Source organism: Myotis myotis, unplaced genomic scaffold (genome assembly GCF_014108235.1).
Source record: "Myotis myotis isolate mMyoMyo1 unplaced genomic scaffold, mMyoMyo1.p scaffold_m19_p_4, whole genome shotgun sequence".
Classification (NCBI taxonomy): domain Eukaryota; kingdom Metazoa; phylum Chordata; class Mammalia; order Chiroptera; family Vespertilionidae; genus Myotis; species Myotis myotis.
Window position 1 is genome coordinate 27,122,266 of NW_023416346.1, and position 23,693 is coordinate 27,145,958.

Here is a 23,693-nt window from a genome sequence, read left to right on the forward strand (position 1 = left end):
AACCCCTTTGCAAAAATGATTTTACCCAGTCAACTCCAACTATTATCTACTAAAGAGCTTCCATAACCCCTGCTTTCTATATGCCATAGCTCTCCAGTGCCTCCATATGAGCATCACAGTATATCTACAAGCTAGCTGGCCAGAGATTGATGAACTCTTGTGGGCAAGGAAAAAGTTTTTTATATGCACCAATATTTCCATACAGAAATGGAGACTGAGACTCTGTACACTAGACCAATTAGTTAAAATGGAAAATAGTGCTGCCTCACACAGTCTTGTACTGAAGATAGAGAGACTGCAGCTCTGAAAGTAATATGCCCAAGGTGACAGAGTTAGTGACAGAGCTGGAACTTGAGCCAAAGCTTTCTGACTCCTAGTTTGATGCTTAAATAAACAACCCACCATGCTGATTCCAGATTGGCTACAGCAATTGGAAATAAACTGTTATATGGAACCAACATAATGAAAAATATAAGTAGAAAAAGCAGTTCTACAGCCAGCACTGAGAAGGTGGGAGTACAATTACAGCCAGGCCACCAATGGTGTTCTGTGATTGGAGTATACTTTGGTCTTTAAGAAAGCAACCAGAGGCCACTGCACCATCATCCAGCTGAAAACACAGAACATAAAATCATCACAACATCAACTTGAGCTCTTAAGTTCTTGCTCACTTTGCCTTTAGACCTATTTTTTCCTTATATTTTCCTTTCCAACACCCATCTCCACTTCAATATCTGTCTCTGTACCTAGACATTTGACTTCCTGTGGAAGAAGGTGAGCATCTAAGAGCGTTGTACAGCTCAGTGGGTATTCTTGGTAGAATGTGGTGAACACTAGCTTGAGATCCAGGACACCCAAGTCCTGGAACCAGTTCTCTCTATTGATAGGCTGAGTGACTGTCCATAAGGCAGTTTTATTTTCCTGCTTAAGGTTCCTCACCTGTAAACTGAGAGGATTGCACTAGACAATGTCTACATTTTTTTCTGCTTTTAGTAATCTATAACAATTTTTTTTATATTACCCATAGCTTTTTTTTTAATTTCAGTCCCTTCTCTCTGCTATTAGTCTAATAACCCACCAGGTTTGTACATACAAAGTGCTTCTATATACACTTTCTCAGCCAGCTCATGTATATACGTGTACCCGTACTTTTAGTTTTGAGGAAGAAGTATATCTCAAGACCACATATGTGGCCTCATATTAATTCAACATCTCTTAAATATAAGTATAGGCAACAGAGCCATTTCTCTTACCACTTGGGAAGCTTATTTGTGAAGGAGTGCCTTGTGAAGAGCCTAAAGATTTGAAAGTAGAACTACTTGTCGTTGACTTGAGGGATGGTGTCAACAATTTGTGCTTGAAGGTTTTCTTCAATCTTTCCTGTTTATACCCAACATTTAGCTCATATCTGCTGCTCCCATCTGAAATGACAATAAAAATCTTAAAAACATAAAACTCATCAAATTCTATACTTTAGATGGGTAAATTATACCTCAAAATCGTGTTTAAGTAATCTAAAGTCCAATGTACAGAGTGTTTGTTCTGAGTACCTCAAGTAGTCAGATTTTTCATGAAATTATAAAAAGTTTGAATTGTAATACATGGTACAGGCAGAGCCAATTCACCTAGCCAGGATACTTGCTTTTCCTAGAGTCTGGCACAATGATTAGCAGGTGACTGATATGCCCAGCATAATGGAGTAGAATCTTTGAGTTCAAGCACTGCTTTCCCTAAAGGAGCTTCGCATTGAGATTGAGAGAAGCTGCCTGAATTGGATGGAAGAGCCTTTTTGTACACAGAAAATCAGTTTGCCTGGACTGGAGATATTCCCAAAGGCTTCATCAGAGTCCACTACATCTCCTACTGTGCAGGAAGGGCCATCGGTACATTAAGGAAGCCCACTAGCCAGGCGTCTTAGGGATGTTGACAAGTTCTCCACCTAACCATCACTCTTTGCTTCCCACATTCACTCAACTCAGTGTTGGCTATGGGCCAGAAAGCCCCTGTGACAAAGTGCCTGGAAGGCAGTAGAAATCAATGTTCTCTTAATCGAATCAAGACTCAGGTGACAGCAAGGAAAAGCAATCCAAGGAATCTGGGCCAAAAGAGAAGCTTCACTAAGTAAAAATCACATCTTTAACCTGACTTCATTAATCTCAGCACAGAAGTACAAATTATTTTCATGACACGGAAACAGCCTCCATTTTTATGCTAATGCTTCATGAACTCAAGTAAGGAGACAAGTTAATCTGATTAGTTTTATAAAACCTATACAATTCAAAAAATTGCCCAGACTGTCATCTTACCAGAAAAGTTATCCAATTGCAACCGCCTGCAACAGAGGTGAGTCCGCCACTGCTCCCGCACACTCTCCTTCATCACACAGTGGAACACAAAAATGAGGAATCCTATGACAAGAGAAGGTCAATCTTTTTCAGCTTCTTTCAATAGCTGTCACCAATGCCCAGAGTCAGGTATATTCTTCTCACCATAAATACTAAGGAATCACAGGGTCATCATTGGCTTTCTGAGCTCATTCATGTTTCTATAGCCTCCCTGCCAAAGGCAGTGATGGCAAGAAGACCTGTATCAAGATTTCATGTCAACCAGTGTTTTCCCTGGGTTGCTATCCCTCCTAGCGCTTGAGAGATCAGGTCTGCAATGATAGCCAGCCTCTGAAATTACTTTCAATGATCACCACACCCTGACAGCCCTGTGGAGAGACCCACATGTGAGAAACTAAAGCTTCTAGTCCACGGCCATGTGCGAAGATTCTCTACACCCTGGCTGACAGATTGACCAACTTTGTAAAAGTTCATAGGCCAGAGCTACCCAGCTAAGCTTCTCCTGAATTCCTTATCTTCAGAAACTGTATGTTTGTTCTTTTAGGCTGCTAAAATTAGGGGGTAATTTGTTACACACACAATAAATAACAAATGCACACTCCTTTGCACAATTGCATTGTGTGGAAACCATAAATTTGTTGTCCTAATTTTCCACTGCTAGCCCTTATTTTGCCCTTCAAGTGGCATATGAGTGCTGAAGGTATCTACCAGCAAGATTGGTCATTTCTCATCCCACACTCTGAAATATCTCCTTGGGAGATAAAAGTGGGATGTAAGATGACCCTAATTAAAATGCCCTGGAGAGCCAATTGTATTTCCTAATGTTTGGGAGGTGTAATAGGAAGAAATAACTTGTCAGCAGCCTGACTTTTACTTATGGTACATGCTAAAAAGTCTTTTTATTCATAAAGCCTTTTCAAATGCTTCAAACTGAAACTCATCTGTACCATTTCTGAATTCTCATAGCACTTTGTTATAATATTTGCTATGTTTGGTTATATTATTCTCCATGTATTATTAATCTCTCTACCTAGCTGTAATATCTTTGAGGGCTGAAGTATCTTTCATTTTCATCTTTACATCACTTATTTCTTTTCCTCTAGTGCTATGTGTAGCAGCTCAATAGATGCTTGTTGACTTGAACCTCAAGGCACTTGATACACAAATTCTCACAGCCTTCTGCAATCTTAATAATACCTTCTTGGGCCTCAAAATATTTATTTTTTCCCAAGTGCAGTTTGAAAACTTTTGTTCTCTATATAAGGTTTAGCTTGCCACTTCATTGGGCAGTTGTCCTGAAGAGAAACAATTAGTGATGTATAAAAGATGTCTTAACTTATTGCAAGCTGAGCATGAGTCAATAGTAAATGCCCCCAAAATTCACTTCAGCTAGGGTATTAGTGGGAGTAAAGAATCTTGATTGAGTCAGGTGAGAGTCTCCTGCCATCTGCCCCGGTTTGGACCTTCCTCCTACCAGCATCATGCTCAGATTGGGAGACTTTGTTTTAAGAGGATAATGAAAAATGGTAGTCTTCGAAAATACTATGCAGCTGTAAAAAGGAAGGAACTCCTATCATTTGCAACAGCATGGATGGAGCTGGAGAGCATTATGCTAAGTGAAATAAGTCAGAGAAAGATAAATATCACATGCTCTCACTCATTTGTGGATTATAATGAACAACATAAACCAATGAACAAAAACAGATGTAGAGACAGAGAAGCATCGATCAGATGCTCAAAACTCAGAGGGAAGGCAGGGGAAGGTGGGGCTAAGGATGAGAGATCAACCAAAGGACTTGTATGCATGCATATAAGCATAAGCGATGGCTGTGGACAAGAGGGAGTGAGGGTGAGGGCAGGATTGGGGGGATGAGGGGACATTTGGGGGATAAGGACAATTTTGTAATATCTTAATCAATAAAGGGAAAAATAAATTAAATAAAAGAATACTTAGAGCAAACGAGAATAAGGATGGACTTGAAGAAAGGCTGAAAGAGCTGAGGTGTTGTATTTGGTTAGGAGAAAACTTGAAGTGGGTAATATAGGGTAAGGAGAGATGGTAGCTATAGTCACAATACCCTCTGAAAGGGCTGTCATGAAAAGGACAAATTCTATTTGTTTTGTGTGGTTGCCAGGTTAGAACTAGAAACAATGGGAGGAAGCCACAAACAATCATGTAGTAACAAATCACAGCTAGTGTTTATTCATCAATGATTAGATCATAGGCATTGTACTATTAATCTAATTTTTATAGATGAAAGACCTCAGAGCCAAGAAATCTAGTAAACTTGATCCAGTCACAGAGCTGATGTTGAACTGACAGCATCAGGGCTGAGGACAGGTATTCTGGCTGCAAAACCCAAAAGCTTAACCACTATACACACTACTCTCAGGAAAGGATGACCCAGGTAAATTTTAGAGCTGATTACATGCTACAGTGGCACGAATATACATTATATTAATATATTTAATGAACTTTGTTGTATACCTTAAATTTATACAATGTTATATGTCAAATACATTTCAATTTTTAAAAAGAGAGAAGTTAAATATTCTGCTGTATAGAATAATGAGCTCTCAGTCTCTGGAAAGTTTGAGGCAGAGGCATGTAACTTCTTGTCACTTTATGGCAAGTTGGATTGGGAAGTTATTGGTTCCCTGATTCCAGCCCTGAGACTTTCTGATTCCAGGTGGGAGGCAGCAATCTGGAGGCTAAATGGAATGACAAATCTCACCACTTATGCTGAGGGATTTGTCTCCATTTGTAACCAAACAAATGTGGTGATGAATCAAGCATCCTTTTTTGAGCAGCAGCCACCTGGAAGGTGGTACAGCAACCTGATGAGAGTAAACCCTAGTCTCAGAGCAGGTAAAACTCCCGCTCCAGCATGAACAAGGGGCAATAGTGACAACAAACACCTATTACTGTTCTGATTTCCTGCGTGGAGTTTAAGTTAGTTCTCAGACTTAAAGGTTATTCTGTGAATTCCAATGAGCTGCCTGCCAGCTCTCCCTTTCTGCCTGACAGCCTTCCTTTTTCTTTCCAATAACAGATTGATCTGCTTACTCATTAGAGCATAGGAATGAGGGAAGATGTCAGGTTTTTGTCAACTGCATTTTTATTTGTGCACCCGTCCTTCAGAAATGGCTCATGATGATCATACTTTTTCACACCTAACCACAGGGAAACCCTCTTCAGCCAAAATTATGAACTTGCCATCTGTCTTTTAAATGGCTTCTTTGTTCACTTGCTTCACTGCATTCTTGTTTTGAGTAGTGTGTGTGTGTGTGTGTGTGTGTGTGTGTGTGTGTGAGAGAGAGAGAGAGAGAGAGAGAGAGAGAGAGAGAGAGAGAGAGAGAGAGAGACTTGTGTTTGAAACTGAGGGCTCTGAAAACACCCTCTTGTCAACATGGCACATTCTCTTTTGTAGGAAGGACTAGAAACTAGAAAGGCTTGGTGCTTTACTGACATAAAGCATATCTAACAGACAGAGACAGCTTGGCTCTGTTGATGTTGGATCTATGGGACTTTGGTTTTAGTCATCAGGAGAACCGCAATTGGATTGTGCTCCTACCCATGTAGGCTTCCTGCTTAGATACTACATCCCTTCCACAATAAGAATGGAGCACTTGCTGTTTTGAAAACACTCCTCCCCCCCTTTTAAGTTCTAAACTGCTTTGCTTTCTTGTTCTTTTGTCAGCTTCCCTTCCCTTTAACCCCTCTTTCCATAAAGTGAGTGCATTTCTCCTCAGAATGAGTGACCCAGAGAGAAGCCTGGAGTTAGTGCTGAGGAAGTAATCTGCACAGGCATCTAGTTTCTAATTTATTTCTGTGTACATTCTACACTGAGTCTGGTTAGTTCTTAAACCATCATAATACAGAGACCAGGGTAATCTCTGTGTAGTCCAGGTAGTTATGTAAAGAGGTAAAGTATAGAATCATCACCACAGCCTCAGTCAACAATCAAGGATACAATCAAGTGCTGACAGCCTCCAAGGGAACCATGAGAGTGAGGTGGAGAGCTCACAAAAATTCTGTCCTCACTATAATAAAGAATAATAATGGCATGTGAAGGAAGAACAATACATTTTGTGTCTTTTCACAATCCAATCAGAATATGGCTATATATGGTTAGCATAATCTGGTGGGAAAAATAGTTTCAGTTGGTACACTTCATTGCTGAAAAATGAAGTGGTTTCTTGAATCATTAGACATGATGGAAAAAATCTATGTCTTATTCTAGATTGTTTCCCAATTTCCCTGTAGCACCTTGCAAATGTTTACATACCAATTCATATTTCCCACAATTCCTCAGGGATTAATAACCACAATATCAAAGTGTTCTGAAGTTTTTTAAATGCTGGGCTAAACCAAAAATTTTTTTAATCCTCACCCTTGATATATTTTTATTGACTTCAGAGAGAGGAAGGGAGAGAGACACACAGAGAGAAAGATTCATGTGAGAGAGAAACATTGATCGGTTCCCTCCCTTAAGAGACCTGACCAGAGATTGAACCCAAAACCTAGATACATGCCCTAAATGGGAATTGAATACGTAACCTTTTGGTGTGCAGGACAATGCTCCAACCAATTAAGCTACTGGTCAGGGCTAAAACAAATTTTTAAAAGTATTTTTCCCCCAACAGAATTTCTCAGAGCTTTTTAATGTATACTGTGCCATTTCAAGAATGGGGACATGTAGTTTGCTGCATTTCCCAAACTTCTTTGACCATAGAACCCTTTTCCTCCTGGAGCATCCTATGGAACCACCAAAAAGCATTTATCAAATTAATAAATAGTTAAAAGCACTAAAGGAGACCCTAACTCAATGAACTGCCCAAGTCAGTGGCAGTGGCCTTACTGCAGTGGCCCAAATCAAGAGGGCCAAACTTAAGCATAAGAGCCTGAGGTGGAGTTTGAGACTCAGAAATCACTCTGCATGCCTCTTTCTCCCAAGATTTTTTAGTAGGCAAAGTCCAGCTAAAATGAACATCAACACTTATTCAGAGGTATATTAACCAGATCCGGAGCTTTTACTTCTCATGTCATCTTTGGCCTACCATTTAATCACTTCATTATCATTTGTTTTCCTTTCACCAGAAAATAGGAAGGAGATTAAAGAGCTATAGAGCCATTAGTTTAGAATAATCTAATTCAGCCCTTTGTGGCAACTTTTTCAAGTTTAATTTGTAGTAAAACCAAGACTAGAACCTTACCCTCTTGCCTTGACTGACTACTCTTTGCTCTTCACCTTCATTCCTCTGTGACTCTACAATTTCCTGGCCTGGCTCCTTTTTATATTGTGTTAGGATAGCTAATGCAACCATAGTCTATGAGGTCAAAAGTTTAATGTTTCACCTTGGCCAGTTGTTCAGTGGTTAGAGCATTGGCCTGAGGATCCAAAGGTCACAGGTTCGATTCCTAGTCAAGGGCACGTACCTCAGTTGCAAGTTCGCTCCCTGCCCCAGGGTTGCATGTGAGAGGTAACCAGTTGATGTGTTTCTGTCACATTGATGTTTCTCTCTCTCTCCCCTCTCCTCCTCCTTTCCTTTCACTATCTCTGAGAATCAATGAAAAAGAATATCCTCAGGTGAGGATTAAAAAATTTAATATTTCTACTGTCCAGTAATTGCTATGTAAAATTGGATAGTGCACTTCAAAATGTCAATACAAATGTAAATCTGTACAATTACCAGCACAATGTGTTGACATATTGCTATAAGAGGTATTACCAATTGGTGTTTGTTATAGACATTGCCAACTAGTTGGAGTTGAGTTAGCTATTTGAACTTCTTTTTAAAACATGAGAAAGAGAGGTTGGGCTATTTAATGAAGTCCTAACATCTAGCCAATGTTTCTAATGGCTGTATGTCAACTCATTGACAGCAGAGACCTCTTGGAGTATCTTTCCTTCCCTTGAATCCCTGAAAGATGAGCTTATTTTCCAATACAGCAAAAGATTTGGTGGAGGCCTAGCTAGACACAGAAAATACAAAGAAGCAGAAATTACCTTGTAAAGTATTAAAAATGGCAAAAAGATACAAGAAAAGGATCCTCACAGGTCCCCAGGCGAAAAAGGCAAACCCCCAGGTGAGGCCAAGTAAGAATGTTAGGCTTGTTGTGCTTTTGAGGTCATATAGGAGCATCTTCTGCCGAGTCTTCTGGCTTTGGGATTTTATGGAATTCAGTTGAGCAAGAACAGTGCAGAACATGGAGAAATTAATGAGAAATATGAGGCAAAAATAAGCCACAACTGAGATGTAAAATAGAGAATTGTCTTTAATCCAACAACTGTAAGAGATAAAACAGAGAAGACCATTGTGAGGTAGAGAAATATAAACTCACATTTTTCAGTGAGACTCTGAAGATCCTCTAGTTGATTTCATTCCATCTGAGAATACCTAGTTAACAGACCTCACTCATACTCACAGGGGCAGAGCTGAAAATCAAATCTCAATCTCTTAAACCACAGTCCAGGTTTCTTTCCAGTGTTGAGCTAGAAAGCCCAGAGGATTTTATGCCCTACATATACAGAAACCTCTCAGTCCAATTCCCGAGGAGGCGATTCTCTTCCTCAACAGCATAAAAACAAATGATGTATTTCCTCCAAAAGTGGTCCTTCCCTCATACCTGAGCTTTTATTTGCAGGATAAATATCACAGTAAAAGGACATGAGCAATGAATGGCTTTTCTGAATGTTATATCAAACAGTGATGAGCTTATCAGAGTTAATGAAAATGCAACAAAAAGGAAACAGCTCTGGTTTTATTACTTTAAAGTAGGATGTATACTTTAAACTTCCCACCACAGCCCTAGCCGATTTGGCTCAGTGGATAGCACATTGGCCTGTGGACTGAAGGGCCCTGGGTTCAATTCCAGTCAAGGGGAACATGCCCAGGTTGCGGGCTCCATCCCCAGGAGGGGTTGTGCAGGAGGCAGCCAGTCAATGATTCTCTACCATCATTGATGTTTCTATCTCTCTCTCTCTTCCTTCCTATCTGAAATAAATAAAAATATATTTTTAAAAATAAATAAATAAACTTCCCACCACAGCTACCAGTTTGGTCTACAGAGGCAACAATAGTCACTGGGGTGTTAATGGCTCTACCATTTCTATTAAAAAATAAATATTTGGTGATTCATAAGCACAAATATTTCATATAATAAAATTTCCAATTACTGATGGTATTACCTCTGATTTTTTAACATAGACAAGCTTCACTAATTTAACTATGTATCAACTTAGCTGAGACCTCTTTTTCAGAACCGAGAAATTCTCTTGTGCTTATATTATTCATGCTGGTGTGGATATTTTTGTGTGTGTGTGAGTTTGGGTATGTTTGTGTGTCTTGGGAGGGAGTGGGGGAAACATTTAACTTCCCTAATAGAATCTAATACTTAAGCTTCCCTGAATATCATCTTCAACATTAAAGAAAGCTATAGAAACTCATAAAAGAGGCAGCACTATATGTTTGAATAGAAAATCATCTCCAAGACATATTGTTAAATACCAAATAATGTTTATCTACCATTTGGTTAACAAAGTGTGCAAGAGAATATCTATACAAATTTGATTATAATAAGAGTTGCATAAAGGGTGAGAAACTGGGTAGTTGAGGCTGGAAGAGGGTTTTATTTTTCATCCTCTACCCTTTTCTACATTTGAATTTTGTGCCATATTCCTGTGTTACTTCTTTAAAAAATATATTTTAAAAGCTCTTAGAGCATTCTGCCTCTTACTAACCACTTCACATATGAAAGTGGTGTTTTCAGAGGTAGTGGTATTGATTTTGTTCTGGCTTTGCTTTTGCTTTTGTTCTTTGAAGAATAACCATTAGCTAGATAATTAGCTAGACTTTAAGTCACAGAACAGTCATGGAAGGAAGATGGAGGATGAGATGAGAAGAGAAAGGGAAGAGAAAGAAAGGACAGCAAGGAACTATGATTAGAAGGCATATGCTGGAAAGGGCAATAGAATTTTGACCTTCTGGAAACTGTCATCTCAATATGAAAAATGGAGGAGTCGGGGGGGGGGGGGGCAAGGTCTCCTACTTTTGATTACAGTCCAGTGAGAGAGAAAAATCTATAGTGAAAAAGTACTTGAGAGGCAACGCTAAAGAAAATGGATGTGGGTAAGTAAATAAAATCAGAAATGAGACTGTGCAGTCTAAAGGACTACATGGTAACTATCTACAGGCCTATAAAAGAAGGTTCTAGAGAGATAGAGCAAAGTAAATGGCTACTCTTTTGTGGCTGTGCATGAAAGAATCAAAGAGATGGCCCTGGCCAGCTTGGCTCAGTGGATAAAGCATCGGCCTGCGGACCAGAAGGGTCCCCGGTTTGATTCCAGCCAAGGGCACATGTCGGGGTTGTGGGCTCCACCTCAGTGCGGGGTGTGCAGGAGGCAGCTGATCAATGATTCTCTCTCATCATTGATGTTTCTCTCTCTCTCCTCCCTTTCTCTCTGATATCAATAAAGAAATATATTTAAAAAATAATAATAAAATGATGGGTTGGCACCTCTTTAAAAAAAAAAAGAATCAAAGAGATGGATAGATAGATAGATAGATCAATCTACACTAATAAAATAGAAACATGAAAATTGGTGTCACTCTACTACCCTTCCCATTGGCTAATCAGGGCGATTTGCAAATTAACTGCCAGCCAAGATGGCGGCCGGCAGCCAGGCAGCTTGAAGCGAACATGAGCCTTGCTTGCTTCAGTGACAGAAGATTCCAACGTTCCCCGCCTGCCGCTGCCGGCCTCTGAGCTTGCAGTTTGAAACATTGTTACAAATATAGAAGCTAAACAAAACCCCAGAAACCTGCTTTCAGCCAGCCGGGATCTCAGAGCTGGAGTTGATACAGTGTTTCAATTATAGAACCCAAACAAACCAGATACCTGCTTTCAGCAGCGGAGGCCTAAGAGCTGGAGCCAAGCCTCAGAGCTAAAGCTGGCCCAGAATAAAAAAGAAAAAAAAAAAGGAGCAGTTGGGAGCTCCAGTCACCCGCCAGCCTGAAAACAGCCCTCAGCCTCTCACCCAGACTGGCCAGGCACCCCAGTGGGGACCCCCACCATGATCCAGGACACCCTTCAGGGCAAACCAGCCAGCCCCCACCTGTGCACCAGGCCTCTATCCTATATAGTAAAAGAGTAATATGCCTCCCAGCACCGGGATCAGCATGACAGGGGGCAGCGCCCAAACCCCCTGATCGCCCTGTGGCTCTGTGTGTGACAGTGGGCGGGGCCACAACCTCCCTATCCGCCCTGCTCTGTTTGTGACAGGGGAAGGCACCTCAACCCCCTGATCAGCCCTGCTCTGTGCCTGATAGGGGGGAGCTCCCCAACCCCCCTGATTGCCCTGCGGCTCTGTGTGTGACAGGGTGTGGTGCCCCAAACCCCTGATAGACCCTGCTCTGTGGGTGATAGAGGGTGACGCCCCAACTGCCCCCCACGGGCCCTGCTCTGTGTGTGATGGGGTAGAGCCATAACCTCCCCATTGGCCCTGCCCTGTGTGTGACAGGGGGTGGTGCCCCAACTCCCCTATCGGCCCTACTCTGTGAGTGACAGGGGGGAGCTCCTCAACCCCCTGATGAGCCCTGCTCTGTGCCTGACAGGGGGGAGCTCCCCAACCCCCCTGATGGGCCCTGCTCTGTGAGTGACAGGGGTTGGCGCCGCAACCTCCCCATCAACCCTGCCTTGAGTGTGACAGGGGGCGGTGCCCCAGCCCCCCAATCGGCCCTACCCTGAGTGTGACTGAGGGTGGCATCGCAACCTCCTGTTCCGCCCTGCTCTGTGCATGACAGGGGGTGGCGCCCCAACTCCCCAATTGGCCCTGCTCTGAGCCCGACCAGAGGCTGCAGCTAGGGATTGGGCCTGCCCTCTGCCACCCGGAAGCAGGTCTAAGCCAGCAGGTTGTTATCTCCCTGAGGGGTCCCAGACTGCGAGAGGGCACAGGCCAGGCTGAGGGACCCCCCCCCCCCCAGTGCACAAATTTTTGTGCACCGGGCCTCTAATAGATAGATAGGAAGGAAGGAAGGAAGGAAGGAAGGAAGGAAGGAAGGAAGGAAGGAAGGAGGGAGGGAGGGAGGGAGGGAGGGAGGGAGGGAGGGAGGGAGGGAGGGAGGGAAGGAAGGAAGGAAGGAAGGAAGGAAGGAAGGAAGGAAGGGAAAAAGAGAGGGAGGGAGGAAAATAATAGAAAAACAATAGTACAAAGCTGAGTCAATTTACAAAGAAAAGAGGTGGAATCTTCTTTAGGGGAGAGCTTTGTTGTTGAAAGGTAGAAAGTGTTTTCCATCCTGTCTCAGTATTTTCTTATAGTGACAACTCCAATTCCTTCCAAGTTCTGCAAGCTTTCTAATTATAATAGTTGCAAGTTATATAGCACTTACCATGGAACAGGCCACATGCTGAGCACTTTCTATACATAATGTCATTTTAATTTGCACACAGCATTGAAAGCAAACATTATTATTCCCACTTTCCAGAGCAGGAAATGAAAGTAAGAGGTAAAGTAAGTTACCCAAGGTCGTACAGAGCCCAGGTACTTAACCATCTTGTGAGTGTGTTCATGACTGTGTTTAGGCCAGAAAGGCTGAGGTTGAATCTTTCCTGAAGCCAGCATCAAGACAAAGCCTGAGGCCAGAAACACCCCACCATAATCTGATGGTCAAGAGCATCATCAGCCCTGGCCAGGTAAGTTCAGTTGTGTCAGTCATCCCAATATGCCAAGATTGCAGATTAGATTCCCAGTCAGTGCAAATGTGAGAATCAACTAATGAATGCATAAATAAGTGGCACAACGAATCTCTCTCTCTCTCTCTCTCTCTCTCTCTCTCTCTCTCTCTCTCTCTCTCTCTCTCCCTCTCCTCTCTATTTCTCTCTAATTCATACAAAATACAGAGCGTCATCACTTGAGAAGCAGAGATGCTGGTACTTACAATGGAGATGTGGTGTTCAGAGTTCCATACAGATCTTTCTTCACACTCAGTATGATTGCCACCATGATTGCTGGGATCCCTAGTGTGGGGAAGCAAGCCAAAGGCATCCCATTAGAAAGCAGGGGCAAGATCCTGATCAATGATTCTGTGCACTGATAAGTTAAGCCACTGTTTAAATGAATCACAGATGCACAGGCATCAAAATACCATTGTTTGCAAAATGTTTGTAAATTCTTCTAAGTTAAACATTTCTAGGAGTTCTCCAATCTGTTAAACTAAACAGCATGCCAGTGGCTCCAATAAAACACCCACTGGTTATTAAAAATAGCTCAAGTACCAAAAATCAACTTGGCAATAGAAGTATCTAGTTCATTGGAATGCAAATTTGCATCAAGCCTTTCTTCTCAGATGATGAGCCGCCAATTTTTTCTTTTGTTCAATACTGCCCCTCATTTCCTGACATCTTTTTGTCTCAGTTACCTTGGATGAAGGGCACAGGCAATCAGTTGCAGCCTTTAGTGTTTTTCTGACAGGGGAGCTGTTTCTATACTCGTTACCAGTTTGACATTTTGACTAGATCGACCAGTTAAGGACGAGTCAATTCAGCCAGACTATAATAAAGCAATCAGTTCACTCAAAGTAGTCAAGCTTGATGTGAGTATAGACATAGGGTTTAAAAATTCAATTTCATATACATTTTGCAAAACTTAAATGATTTCTTTACTTCTAACAATGTACTTCTGCTAAACTAATAGCATTATTACACCTGCACATAGTTTAGGAGTTTTGTAAGAAGCTGTTCTAAATTCCAGAGTGCTAAGCATCTTGAGAAATCCTCCATTGTCCTATCCCCGTGGCCGGCAAACTGCGGCTCGCGAGTCATATGTGGCTTTTTGGCCCCTTGAGTGTGGCTCTTCCTAAGCCTTAGGAGTACCCTAATTAAGTTAATAACAATGTACCTACCTATATAGTTTAAGTTTAAAAAATTTGGCTCTCAAAAGAAATTTCAATCATTGTACTGTTGATATTTGGCTCTGTTGACTAATGAGTTTGCCGACCACTGTCTTATCCTGTGATAAACAGGACAATCCCTTCAGATCTACATTTTTCTCATCTAGCACAGTGGCTAGCATGATGTAGATATTTGAAAAAATACCTGTTGGAGACCAGAAGAAGAGGAGGGAGGGAAGTCTTACATTTAGGATGGAAGTTGTGAGGTGGTCCCAAGCTCTGTTTACACTTTAATAATTAAAAAATATATATCCCTACTGATTGTTATTTATTAAATGTGGACAAATCTACTGCCTTGGACAGAGACTTAAAGGAATAAAACATTTTCAATAGGTTGCTTTGGCATTAGAAAGGCAGAACTTCAAACACAAACAGATCCTAATATTCATTTTCCTTAGAGCTGATTGCATTTATCTAATAGTTAAATGCTCTGAAACTCCCTGTAGTGGGACAGCTCTGGACTGGCTCCCTGGCAACCTTGCAGGTATCCATATAGGCATAGGCTTGAACCACAGCTGATCTGAATTTTGACAGAATGCTTTATGATCCTCCATGAATTTAAGAAGGTAGCAGGCCTATGAGAAGGTGTTCCAAGATCATCTCCTATTTGCCTCCCTACCTTTTCTCAGAGGCTGTCATGAGACAGTTTCTCATTGCCTCCAAATTCTGAGGAGGTGTGTGGCTTTGCACACTTCCTCCTCAGAACAGAACTGCAGAATAAAATACTGCATACCTTCAGTTTAGAGCTGGGTCCTCAACAAGGAATTCTACAACTCTTGTGACAGCCATCTGTTCCCCTTTTGTTTTGCTGTCATTCTTCATAGTGTGTGAGACAAAGACTTGGGGAGCTGACACCTTTAGCTATTCTTCTTTTCACCACCAATGTAAGTAATAAACTGAATATAAAAGTTGCCTTGGCTTGTGTGTGTACTTAACACTCTCCAAGTTTTTCCTGCCTCCAAAGTACCAAGCCTAGCCTTTCCTGACACTCCAGTACCTCAGGAAGTGGGTGTAGAACCAGAATATCAAATAGATGAAAAGTCAGCCCTGGGAAACACCAATATTTAAGGAGCAAGGGTCTGATGGAGGAACAGTCTGAAGAGGAAGTTTAAAATGAATGATGATGAGGGAGAAGGAAGGCCAGGATCCAGTGCTACTAGTATTTACAGCCCCTTCACAGTTAGCCATATGTGGACTTTCAGCTCTTTGGATTACTTGTGAAGACTCTTCCACAATTTATTCAATCTCCCAGTTGCCAGTTGACTAGAGATGAAGGATGTGAGGCATAAATGGGAGAGTATTGACTGTTTTGGGCTCTGTGTTTCTGATGGATTCCAAAGTGCACTAAAACAATTTTTTCGACTACGCTTTTTTTAGTATTGCCTTTCTGTACTCCCCACATTAGCATAGATAATAGCACTGACCTTATTCAATTAAAGCTTGTAATATGTTAACTCATTAAAAGGATGAGTAGCTAATTGGGAAGCTATTGTCTTTAGAAAAGCAGTGGAAGATAAAATCTGTCTCCCTGTGTATCCTATGCATTCCACTTAATATACATCTCCTATGTGCCTAACATTTTCTGAATTCACAATCTGTTTTGAATAGCAAAGTGGGGAGTGGGGAAAGGAGCTGAGCTGACCCTGTCAGTTAGAAATACAGTCAAGAATCCAATGAAATGACATCTAATTTAGGAAAGTTTCATGCTGAGTTTCATTCCTGGCTTCTTCCAGACGGAAGCAGTGATAGCGACAGTCATGAGGTGTAGTGAGAATCAGGGCATGTCTGACTGAGCACCACTTCACACATTGCAACTCCTTTCCCTGTCCCTTAAGCAATATGGTTAGATCACAGAGGTTAAAAGTCTGAACTATAGAGACGGATTCCCTGGTTCAAATTCCAGTTCTGCCAGTTTGTATGGCTATGTTGAGTTTAGGCAAATTACCTGATTCCTTTGTGACTCAGTGCCCTAATATATTAAGTGGAAGTAATGATTAGAGATTTTGTAAAGATTAAATGAGTATGTAAAGCACTTAGAACAGTTCTGGCACATGTAAGTGCTGCCTAAATGCTGGCTGTTATAACAGTAAGATTTTGTCAGGATTGTAACTTCCATAATGGGAAGGATAAAATCAGCTCACTACATAGATCAGCATTTAGCATATACACAAGCAGATGTTCATTAAATATTTGAAGGCCGATTCCTCACAATGGAGGTTAAAAGTTGAATTTCTAGATCAATATAGGCAGAAAAAGAGATATAGATCCAAATACCAGTGAGGCAATCCTTAATTCTTTACCTATGATAATAACAGACTTTGGTCCCAAATAATTTGTCTAATGGAGCCAGAATTAGAAAGACAGAGACATCAAGGACAATGGCAACATACTTACCCCAACCAACCAGGCAAAATTTAAGAATATAATTGGGAATGTATATGTTGAAGACTTTAACTAGAGCAAAATACATGTGCACTGCCTCCAGGCCCATCCATGTCAAAGAAACGAGCAGGAAGTAATGAAGTGCCACTGCTGCTGTGATACAAAGTCCCTCTGTCTGAAATGATGATGACCAAGAATTGAACAGAAAAACCAGGTTTAGCATCAGTAGTGCGGCACACAAATTGATCAGGATTTTGGAAGGATGGTCTTTTCGAAGTTTGCTAAAAGAAAAAGGACATATTTAGCAAATCAGGGTCTTTTTTTTTAATCAAGCCTTGCTACATCTTATCTGCATAATAAGTGAAAGAATGAAAAATTTCTTATTAAAATTAAAGTACTCATATCACTTCACATGTACTGAATTTTAGAGTTTCCCACTCTCTCTCCAGGTAGAGTCAAAGTATCCTAAGTACAGTGACCTTTACTAACAGGAATAATAATAGCCTGTATCAACTAAGCATCACCTTTGTCTTTTTCTCTTTTTTTTGGTGGTGGGGGGGGTGCAGAGAAGGAAGGAAGGTGTATCCTGGATATATAATTGTAATCACTAAGTGATTACAATTGTACTTTGTGAAAACTGACCCAGTATTTTCCAAATTAGAAAAATATATATTTTCCTTTCATTCTTTTTTATTTCTATTAAGTATTTACTGATTTAAATTTTGCAATTTTCATTAGGTGTATATGTGGTTTTTAAAATTGAGGTAAATAGTAGAGAACACAAATCTTAAGAATGCAACTCAATGAATCTTTACATATGAATATACCTAAGGGAATGCCACCCACATCAGAATGTAAAATATTTTAAACATCTCAGAAGGCTTCTCCATTCTTTCCCTCATTAAATATTCCCACTAGAGGTAACCAATATTCTAACTTCTATCCCCATATATTTAGTTTCGCCTGTACTTGGAATTTCATGTAAATGGAACCATCTTCTCTTTCTAGCTTTCTTTGCTCAACTCTATGTCAATGAGAATTAGATATTATGTTGCACTAATCGAAATAGTTTATTCTTTTTCTTTTTACTGCTGTGAAACATTTCACTTATGAATATACCAGAATTTATTAATCCAGTTACCTATTAATGTACACTGGGGTTTCCCATTTTTTGCTACTATGAATGAAGCTACTTTGAATATTCTTGTATATATATTTTTGTGGACATATGCAATTGTTTCTCTCTAATAGTGAGATTCTCTCTAGTAGCTCGATGTATATTTATCTTTAGTAGGTATTGCCAGAGACTTTTCTTATGTGTCTATGCCATTCTTGTATTCCCACCAGCAATGTATGAGCTCTAATTGTTCCATATCCTTGTTGGCTCTTACTATGTTCAACTTTTTAAATGTAAGCCATTCTGGTGGGTGCATCAAAGTGTAAGTGTGGTTTTAATGGTCATTTCTCTGATGAATAATAATGTTGAGAAACTTGTCATATGCTTATTAGCTATTTAGGTAAGGACTAGAGCTAGGCATAGATATCTTCTTTTATAGGGTACCTGCTCAAGTCTTTTGCCCATTTTTAAATTGTATTGTATGTCTTTTGCTTTTTGACTTGTAGGAGTTTCTACATATTCTGAATACAAGTCTTTTGTCAAATATATATCTTCTCCCAACCTACAGTTTGCCTTTTCACTATCTTAATGATGTCTTTTGATGAAAGAAGTTTTAATTTTAATGAAGTCCAATTTATCAGTTTTTTTCTTTTATGATTAGTGTTTTTGTATCCTGTTAGAAAAATCTGTTTCTTATCCCAACCCTCTTGCTTTAAAAAAATTCAATTATAAGCCTTGGTTGTTTTCTTTTTTAACATGTCCACCTCGGAGTGTAATGGATCTGACCTATTACTATTGTGATGAATCAGAACCTTTTATGAAATTAACCTGGTTAAAATGACAACGGCATCCATCAAACCAAATTAAATTTACTCAGATCAAGAATGTATCAACTTACTGAAAAGCTATGTATGTCACCATTGCAACTCCTAGGAAAATGGAGGAGATTCCACATCCGGTGTATGTTATAAGTACTAATATCTGCTCATTCACTGCGTCCACTGCAGACCTTGATAAATCCTAGGGAAAGCATTGCATTGTTTTTATATGTGTGCCAGAACAAATTTATGGTAAAATGCTTCCAGTGCTGTCCTAACCGGTTTGGCTCAGTGGATAGAGCATCAGCCTGCGGACTCAAGGGTCCCAGGTTCGATTCCGGTCAAGGGCATGTACCTTGGTTGCGGGCACATCCCCAGTCAGGGGTGTGCAGGAGGCAGCTGATCGATGTTTCTCTCTCATTGATGTTTCTAACTCTCTATCCCTTTCCTTCTCCCTTCCTGTCTATAAAAAAAATCAATAAAATATATATTTTTAAAAAATACTTCCAGTGCTCACTAACAGGAGGTTCCCACGGTCTATATCATCTCTGCTACAACTCTAATAAAACCAAAGTATGTAGATGAATTTATAATAAGACTGCATAGTTTGTTGAATATGTGTAGTGTAACTTGCAGTGTACAGGGCATAAAAAGCCATCAACAACACTGGAAGAACAATTAATCCTTGATTTTATTTTCATTAACATGTCCCACACTTAAAATGTAACCAAACTAATAGATGTGAATTGTAGACGCAAAGTGAATCATTATCTGAACCAACCATCCCCAAATACTACACAAAACATCAAAAACAAATGTTCCTTTTCCTTAGAACTTAAATAACTTTTCTAAAATTAAGAGGCAAAATTGACCTTGGAGATCGCATAATCCAGTAATTTCTTAACCTGAGGATCATAAAAGACCTAAAATGGCATGCAAAATCATTTGAGTATATGAGTGCATTGTTCTGGGAAGAAGGTCAGTAGAATTCATCAGATGGTTACAGAGATTCATGACCAATAAAAGGTTAAGAAGCACTGATCTACTCTGGTAATTCTCAACTGGAAATGATTTTGTCCCTCCTCTAGGGACATTTAGCAATGTCTGCAGACATTTTGGTTGTCACAACTGGGGAAGATGCTGCTGGCATCTAGTGGGTATAGGCCAGGGAGGCTGCTAAATATCTTACAATACACAGAACTGCCCCCCACAACAAAGAATGATTTGCCCAGAATATCAATAGTGCCAAGGTTAAGAAATCCTGGTCTATGCCAATCTTTCACATTTTGGAAGACAAATCTAAGGTCCAAACAAGTAAAACAAACTGACCAAAATCACATAGGTATTTAGTGACAGAGCAGGCATATGAGCTCTGGCGTTTTGACTTCTACTGTTATGTTTTAACCAATTTGGAGGGAGCTAAACAAAATTCTTACAAGTCAATAGGTATCAATAGAGCACCTCTTATTTGTTGAATAGATATGGTAAAAATAAATATAAAACAGACTCTCAGCACTCAAGGAGCTTACTATCAATAAAATAAGCAACTCATGCATGACACATTCAACTAACAGTATATAACATATAATAAGGTAACTTAAGAGAGCTAAGAAAGTACTTGTGCATGGGTACAGAGGAAAGAACACATTTGAGAGCCATTTTGAAGGAAAACTCAGCAAGTCCTGATGTTAAGGAGGACTGTAGGGAATGAAGGAGATAGAAGATTTAACAATGATGCTGAAGCCTGGATATGTAAATTGACCAGATAACTCTTGTTTGGTTACCTACTGCAAGTATTTTTTAATTCATCTTTCCTACACTATAATTTGACAAGAATTATTAAAATTAAAAATTTTAATGACTATGCCATTTACCCCAGCAATTATACTTCCATCAATTTATCCTACATAAATATTTACATCAGTGTTTATAGGTAAATGAATAAAAATGGTTGTTGCAGCATTGTTCACAATGGAGGAAACAGTAACAACTAAAATGCTTATTCATATGGGATTGCTTAAATTCACCATGTTAAATCCACACAATGGAATACTATAAAGACACTTAAAAATTGAAATAGATGGATACACATTTTCCTGAAAGGTGTCCAATATATATATATATATATATATATATATATATATATATATATATTATTAGGTGGAAAGCAAGTAGTAAAAACAGTATAAATGACTTGATCTCATTTTATAAAACAAAAACATATATTAATATACACATAGGAAAAGATTCTGAAAGAATATACATAAAGGTATTAAAGGTGGTAATCTCTTGGGAGGGGGATTGTAGGAACCTTTTCTGTAATGTTTTAATTGTGAGGAGCAGGCATTAATTTTATAAGGAGAAAAATAAACACTTATTTTAATCTCTATTTGGATGAACACAGGTGAGCTTTTTTTCCACTTGACACTTTTCTATAACTTAGTTCACAAATATATTCCTGAACTGTAATCCAATAAAAGTTGTCAAAATTCTATCAAGGCGTGCTTAAGAGACAACTCACCATTAAGACTCCAAAATGGGTGAGGTGGTCACAATGACAGATTGTGTAATTTATATTTGTTTCCTTTACTTTACAGCCTGATGAATTCCATCCACCTAGCCCATCTGCAGGAGACAGAAGGAAATTTCAAAGCAATTTTTGTTTTTCTCAGAAATATTTAAATTTTCATTATATGCACCTTCCAAACATGTCTTATAATTAGTATTGTTTGTTAAGACAGCAACATAGAGGTATAATTGAACACAGAAATTAAATTAAGTCTAGTAAGCTCAATTGATTTTTTTTTGGGGGGGGCTTCATAAATGTCATAACTTCTTGGCTCTCACTTTTCCTGTTCCTATACAGATTATGACAGACTCTAATCATGAGCAACAGTTCTGCCACCATGCTAAAACGACAGAATTAAGTACTGTTCTTTTTCAAGTAGCACAAATAGGAAACAGGTAGATCTAGAACTTTCTGAAGGACACAAATTATGGAATATAGGCTGACACTTGGGCATGCGCTGTGAGACTGGAATACACATCTGAAATAACCAGTTCAATCCAGAATTCAAATAATCTCACGTTCTTTGTACTCAAGCCAGATCATGGTCTGAAGCCCCTTAAGGCCAATTAAAGCTTCTGGTCTACTTGACACCTGCCTAGTTTCTCACTCCTGAACATATTTAGGATTCTAACACCAACCCTCAACCTTCCATAACCTGTAGATTTGGGGTACTAGATCAGATTTAGAGTAGAACCTCCAGGGTAGCACCAGACCAAAGAGGTTATTCTAAGGCAGACAGCTAAATATGATCAACATTTTTCCATCTAGGATAACTCCATAGATTCCAGAGTTTCTGGATCCATGGACAGAGGGGTAGGGGCAAAGGGTGACCTGGAAGAACCAAGGAACTTGCATTAATGAGCAGATAAACTTATTTAGGCTGTGAGGGGCAAAGCTCACCATTTTATGGGACTCTTATCCTGGGAGACTTGGAGGGGACCAGGAAATCACAGTACTATCTCTGTTGTATTCCCATATCCCAGGGAGTTAAGTGGGAAGAGACTTTCTCTTTTCTCTCAGAATTCCAAGGATACTGTAAAATGGCAAGTTCCCAGGCAGAGCTTCCACAGGTGGAAGACTGGTCACATAACCACTCCTGGCATTCCAAGGGAAACTGATTCTGTGTGGGAATTCTCTGAGATTAGGCAATATCCCTGAAGATTCAAATTGAGATGGCAAGCCTAAGAGGGACCCATTCAGCATCTTATCCCCAACCCATTCTCTTACTGTCCACAAAGTCTCATACCTAGCAAATCAGGAAGGGCCCTTAAAGACCAAGCTGGAAGTCTTATCTCCTCAATGAAAAGATAAAAATATTGGAGCCCCAAGAGATAAATGGATTACCCAAGGACACACAGTAAGGTTAGAAGAGATGAGGGAAAAAAAGGAAAGATTTAGCAGTAGATGTTGCAAATCTCTGTGGGAAACCACAGATAAAGAGCCAGATGTTCATTCCTCAAATTTATTTAATCAGCTTGAGGCCAATCTGCTCTGTGTCTTCTAGCTTTCTTCCAACTTTGCTTACCCCTGAGTTGTGTGATTTTCTGATCCCCAAAATAAGTCTCTTATAGAGAAGAACATGTTTTTTTAAACCCCCATGCCCTTATTCTATATAATAAAGAGGTAATATGCACATTGACAGGCACACCCTCACAAGATGGCTGCCCAGGAGGCGGGGCTTTTGATGCTGACTGGCATAGAAACCTACCAATCAGAACCTAATCAGGGTGAACTGAGAAGACAGAACCTAAGGTGGGGGCTGAAAAGGGGTTTTAAGGGAAACAGCTGTTTGGTGTAAGGTGTAAGAAAGCGGTTCAATTTTTTAATGACCAGTTTGGCAGTATAGTGCATATGGCTGGCTATCAGTCCAGATATAGGGATTATGTATTTTTGTCTGCCAAGAGCATCTCCTCCTCCATTTAAGCAATCCTATCCTATATAATCTATCTATACTAAAAAAAAGGGGGGGGGTAATATGCTAATTAGACCTGGTCCACTGGCCATCGTCCAGACTTCCAACTTCCTTCCGGACAAAGCCATGTGGTGGGGGCCGAGGCAGAAGTAGTTAGGGGTGATCAGGCCAGCAGGGGAGGGCAGTTGGCGGTGAGATCAGGCCAGCAAGGGGTTGGGGGCAATCAGGCCGGCAGGGGAGGGAAGTTTTGAGGGAGATCAGGCCAATAGGAGAGGACAGTTGGGGGCGAGACCAGGCAGGCAGGCAGAGGCAATTAGAGGCAATCAGGCAGGTAGGTAGGTGAGTGGCTAGGAGCCAGCAGTCCCAGATTGCAAGAGGGATGTCTGACTGCCAGTTTAGGCCTGATCCCTGTGGTCCCCAATTGGAGAGGGTGCAGGCTGGGCTGAGGGATGCCCCCCCATACAAATTTTGTGCACCAGGCCACTAGTTGATTATAAAGCTCATATTTGTATTTCTGCAAATCAGAGTTCTCTGTAGGGTCTGATAAGACAGTAGCTTCAGTAAAACTCCCTTGCTTCAACTGCCAAACAGAAAAATG

General features: G+C 40.2%; 1 protein-coding gene across 1 annotated transcript in view; it reads right to left on the minus strand.

Annotated features, from left to right (window-relative positions):
* Positions 1-23,693, minus strand: part of ADGRG4 (adhesion G protein-coupled receptor G4) — a 114,030-nt gene that overhangs the window by 862 nt on the left and 89,475 nt on the right. Inside the window, 7 exon segments of the mRNA XM_036305723.1 lie at positions 1,254-1,421; positions 2,307-2,408; positions 8,357-8,637; positions 13,287-13,365; positions 16,692-16,960; positions 18,695-18,816; positions 21,136-21,239. Coding sequence (XP_036161616.1) covers positions 1,254-1,421; positions 2,307-2,408; positions 8,357-8,637; positions 13,287-13,365; positions 16,692-16,960; positions 18,695-18,816; positions 21,136-21,239 — 1,125 coding nt within the window.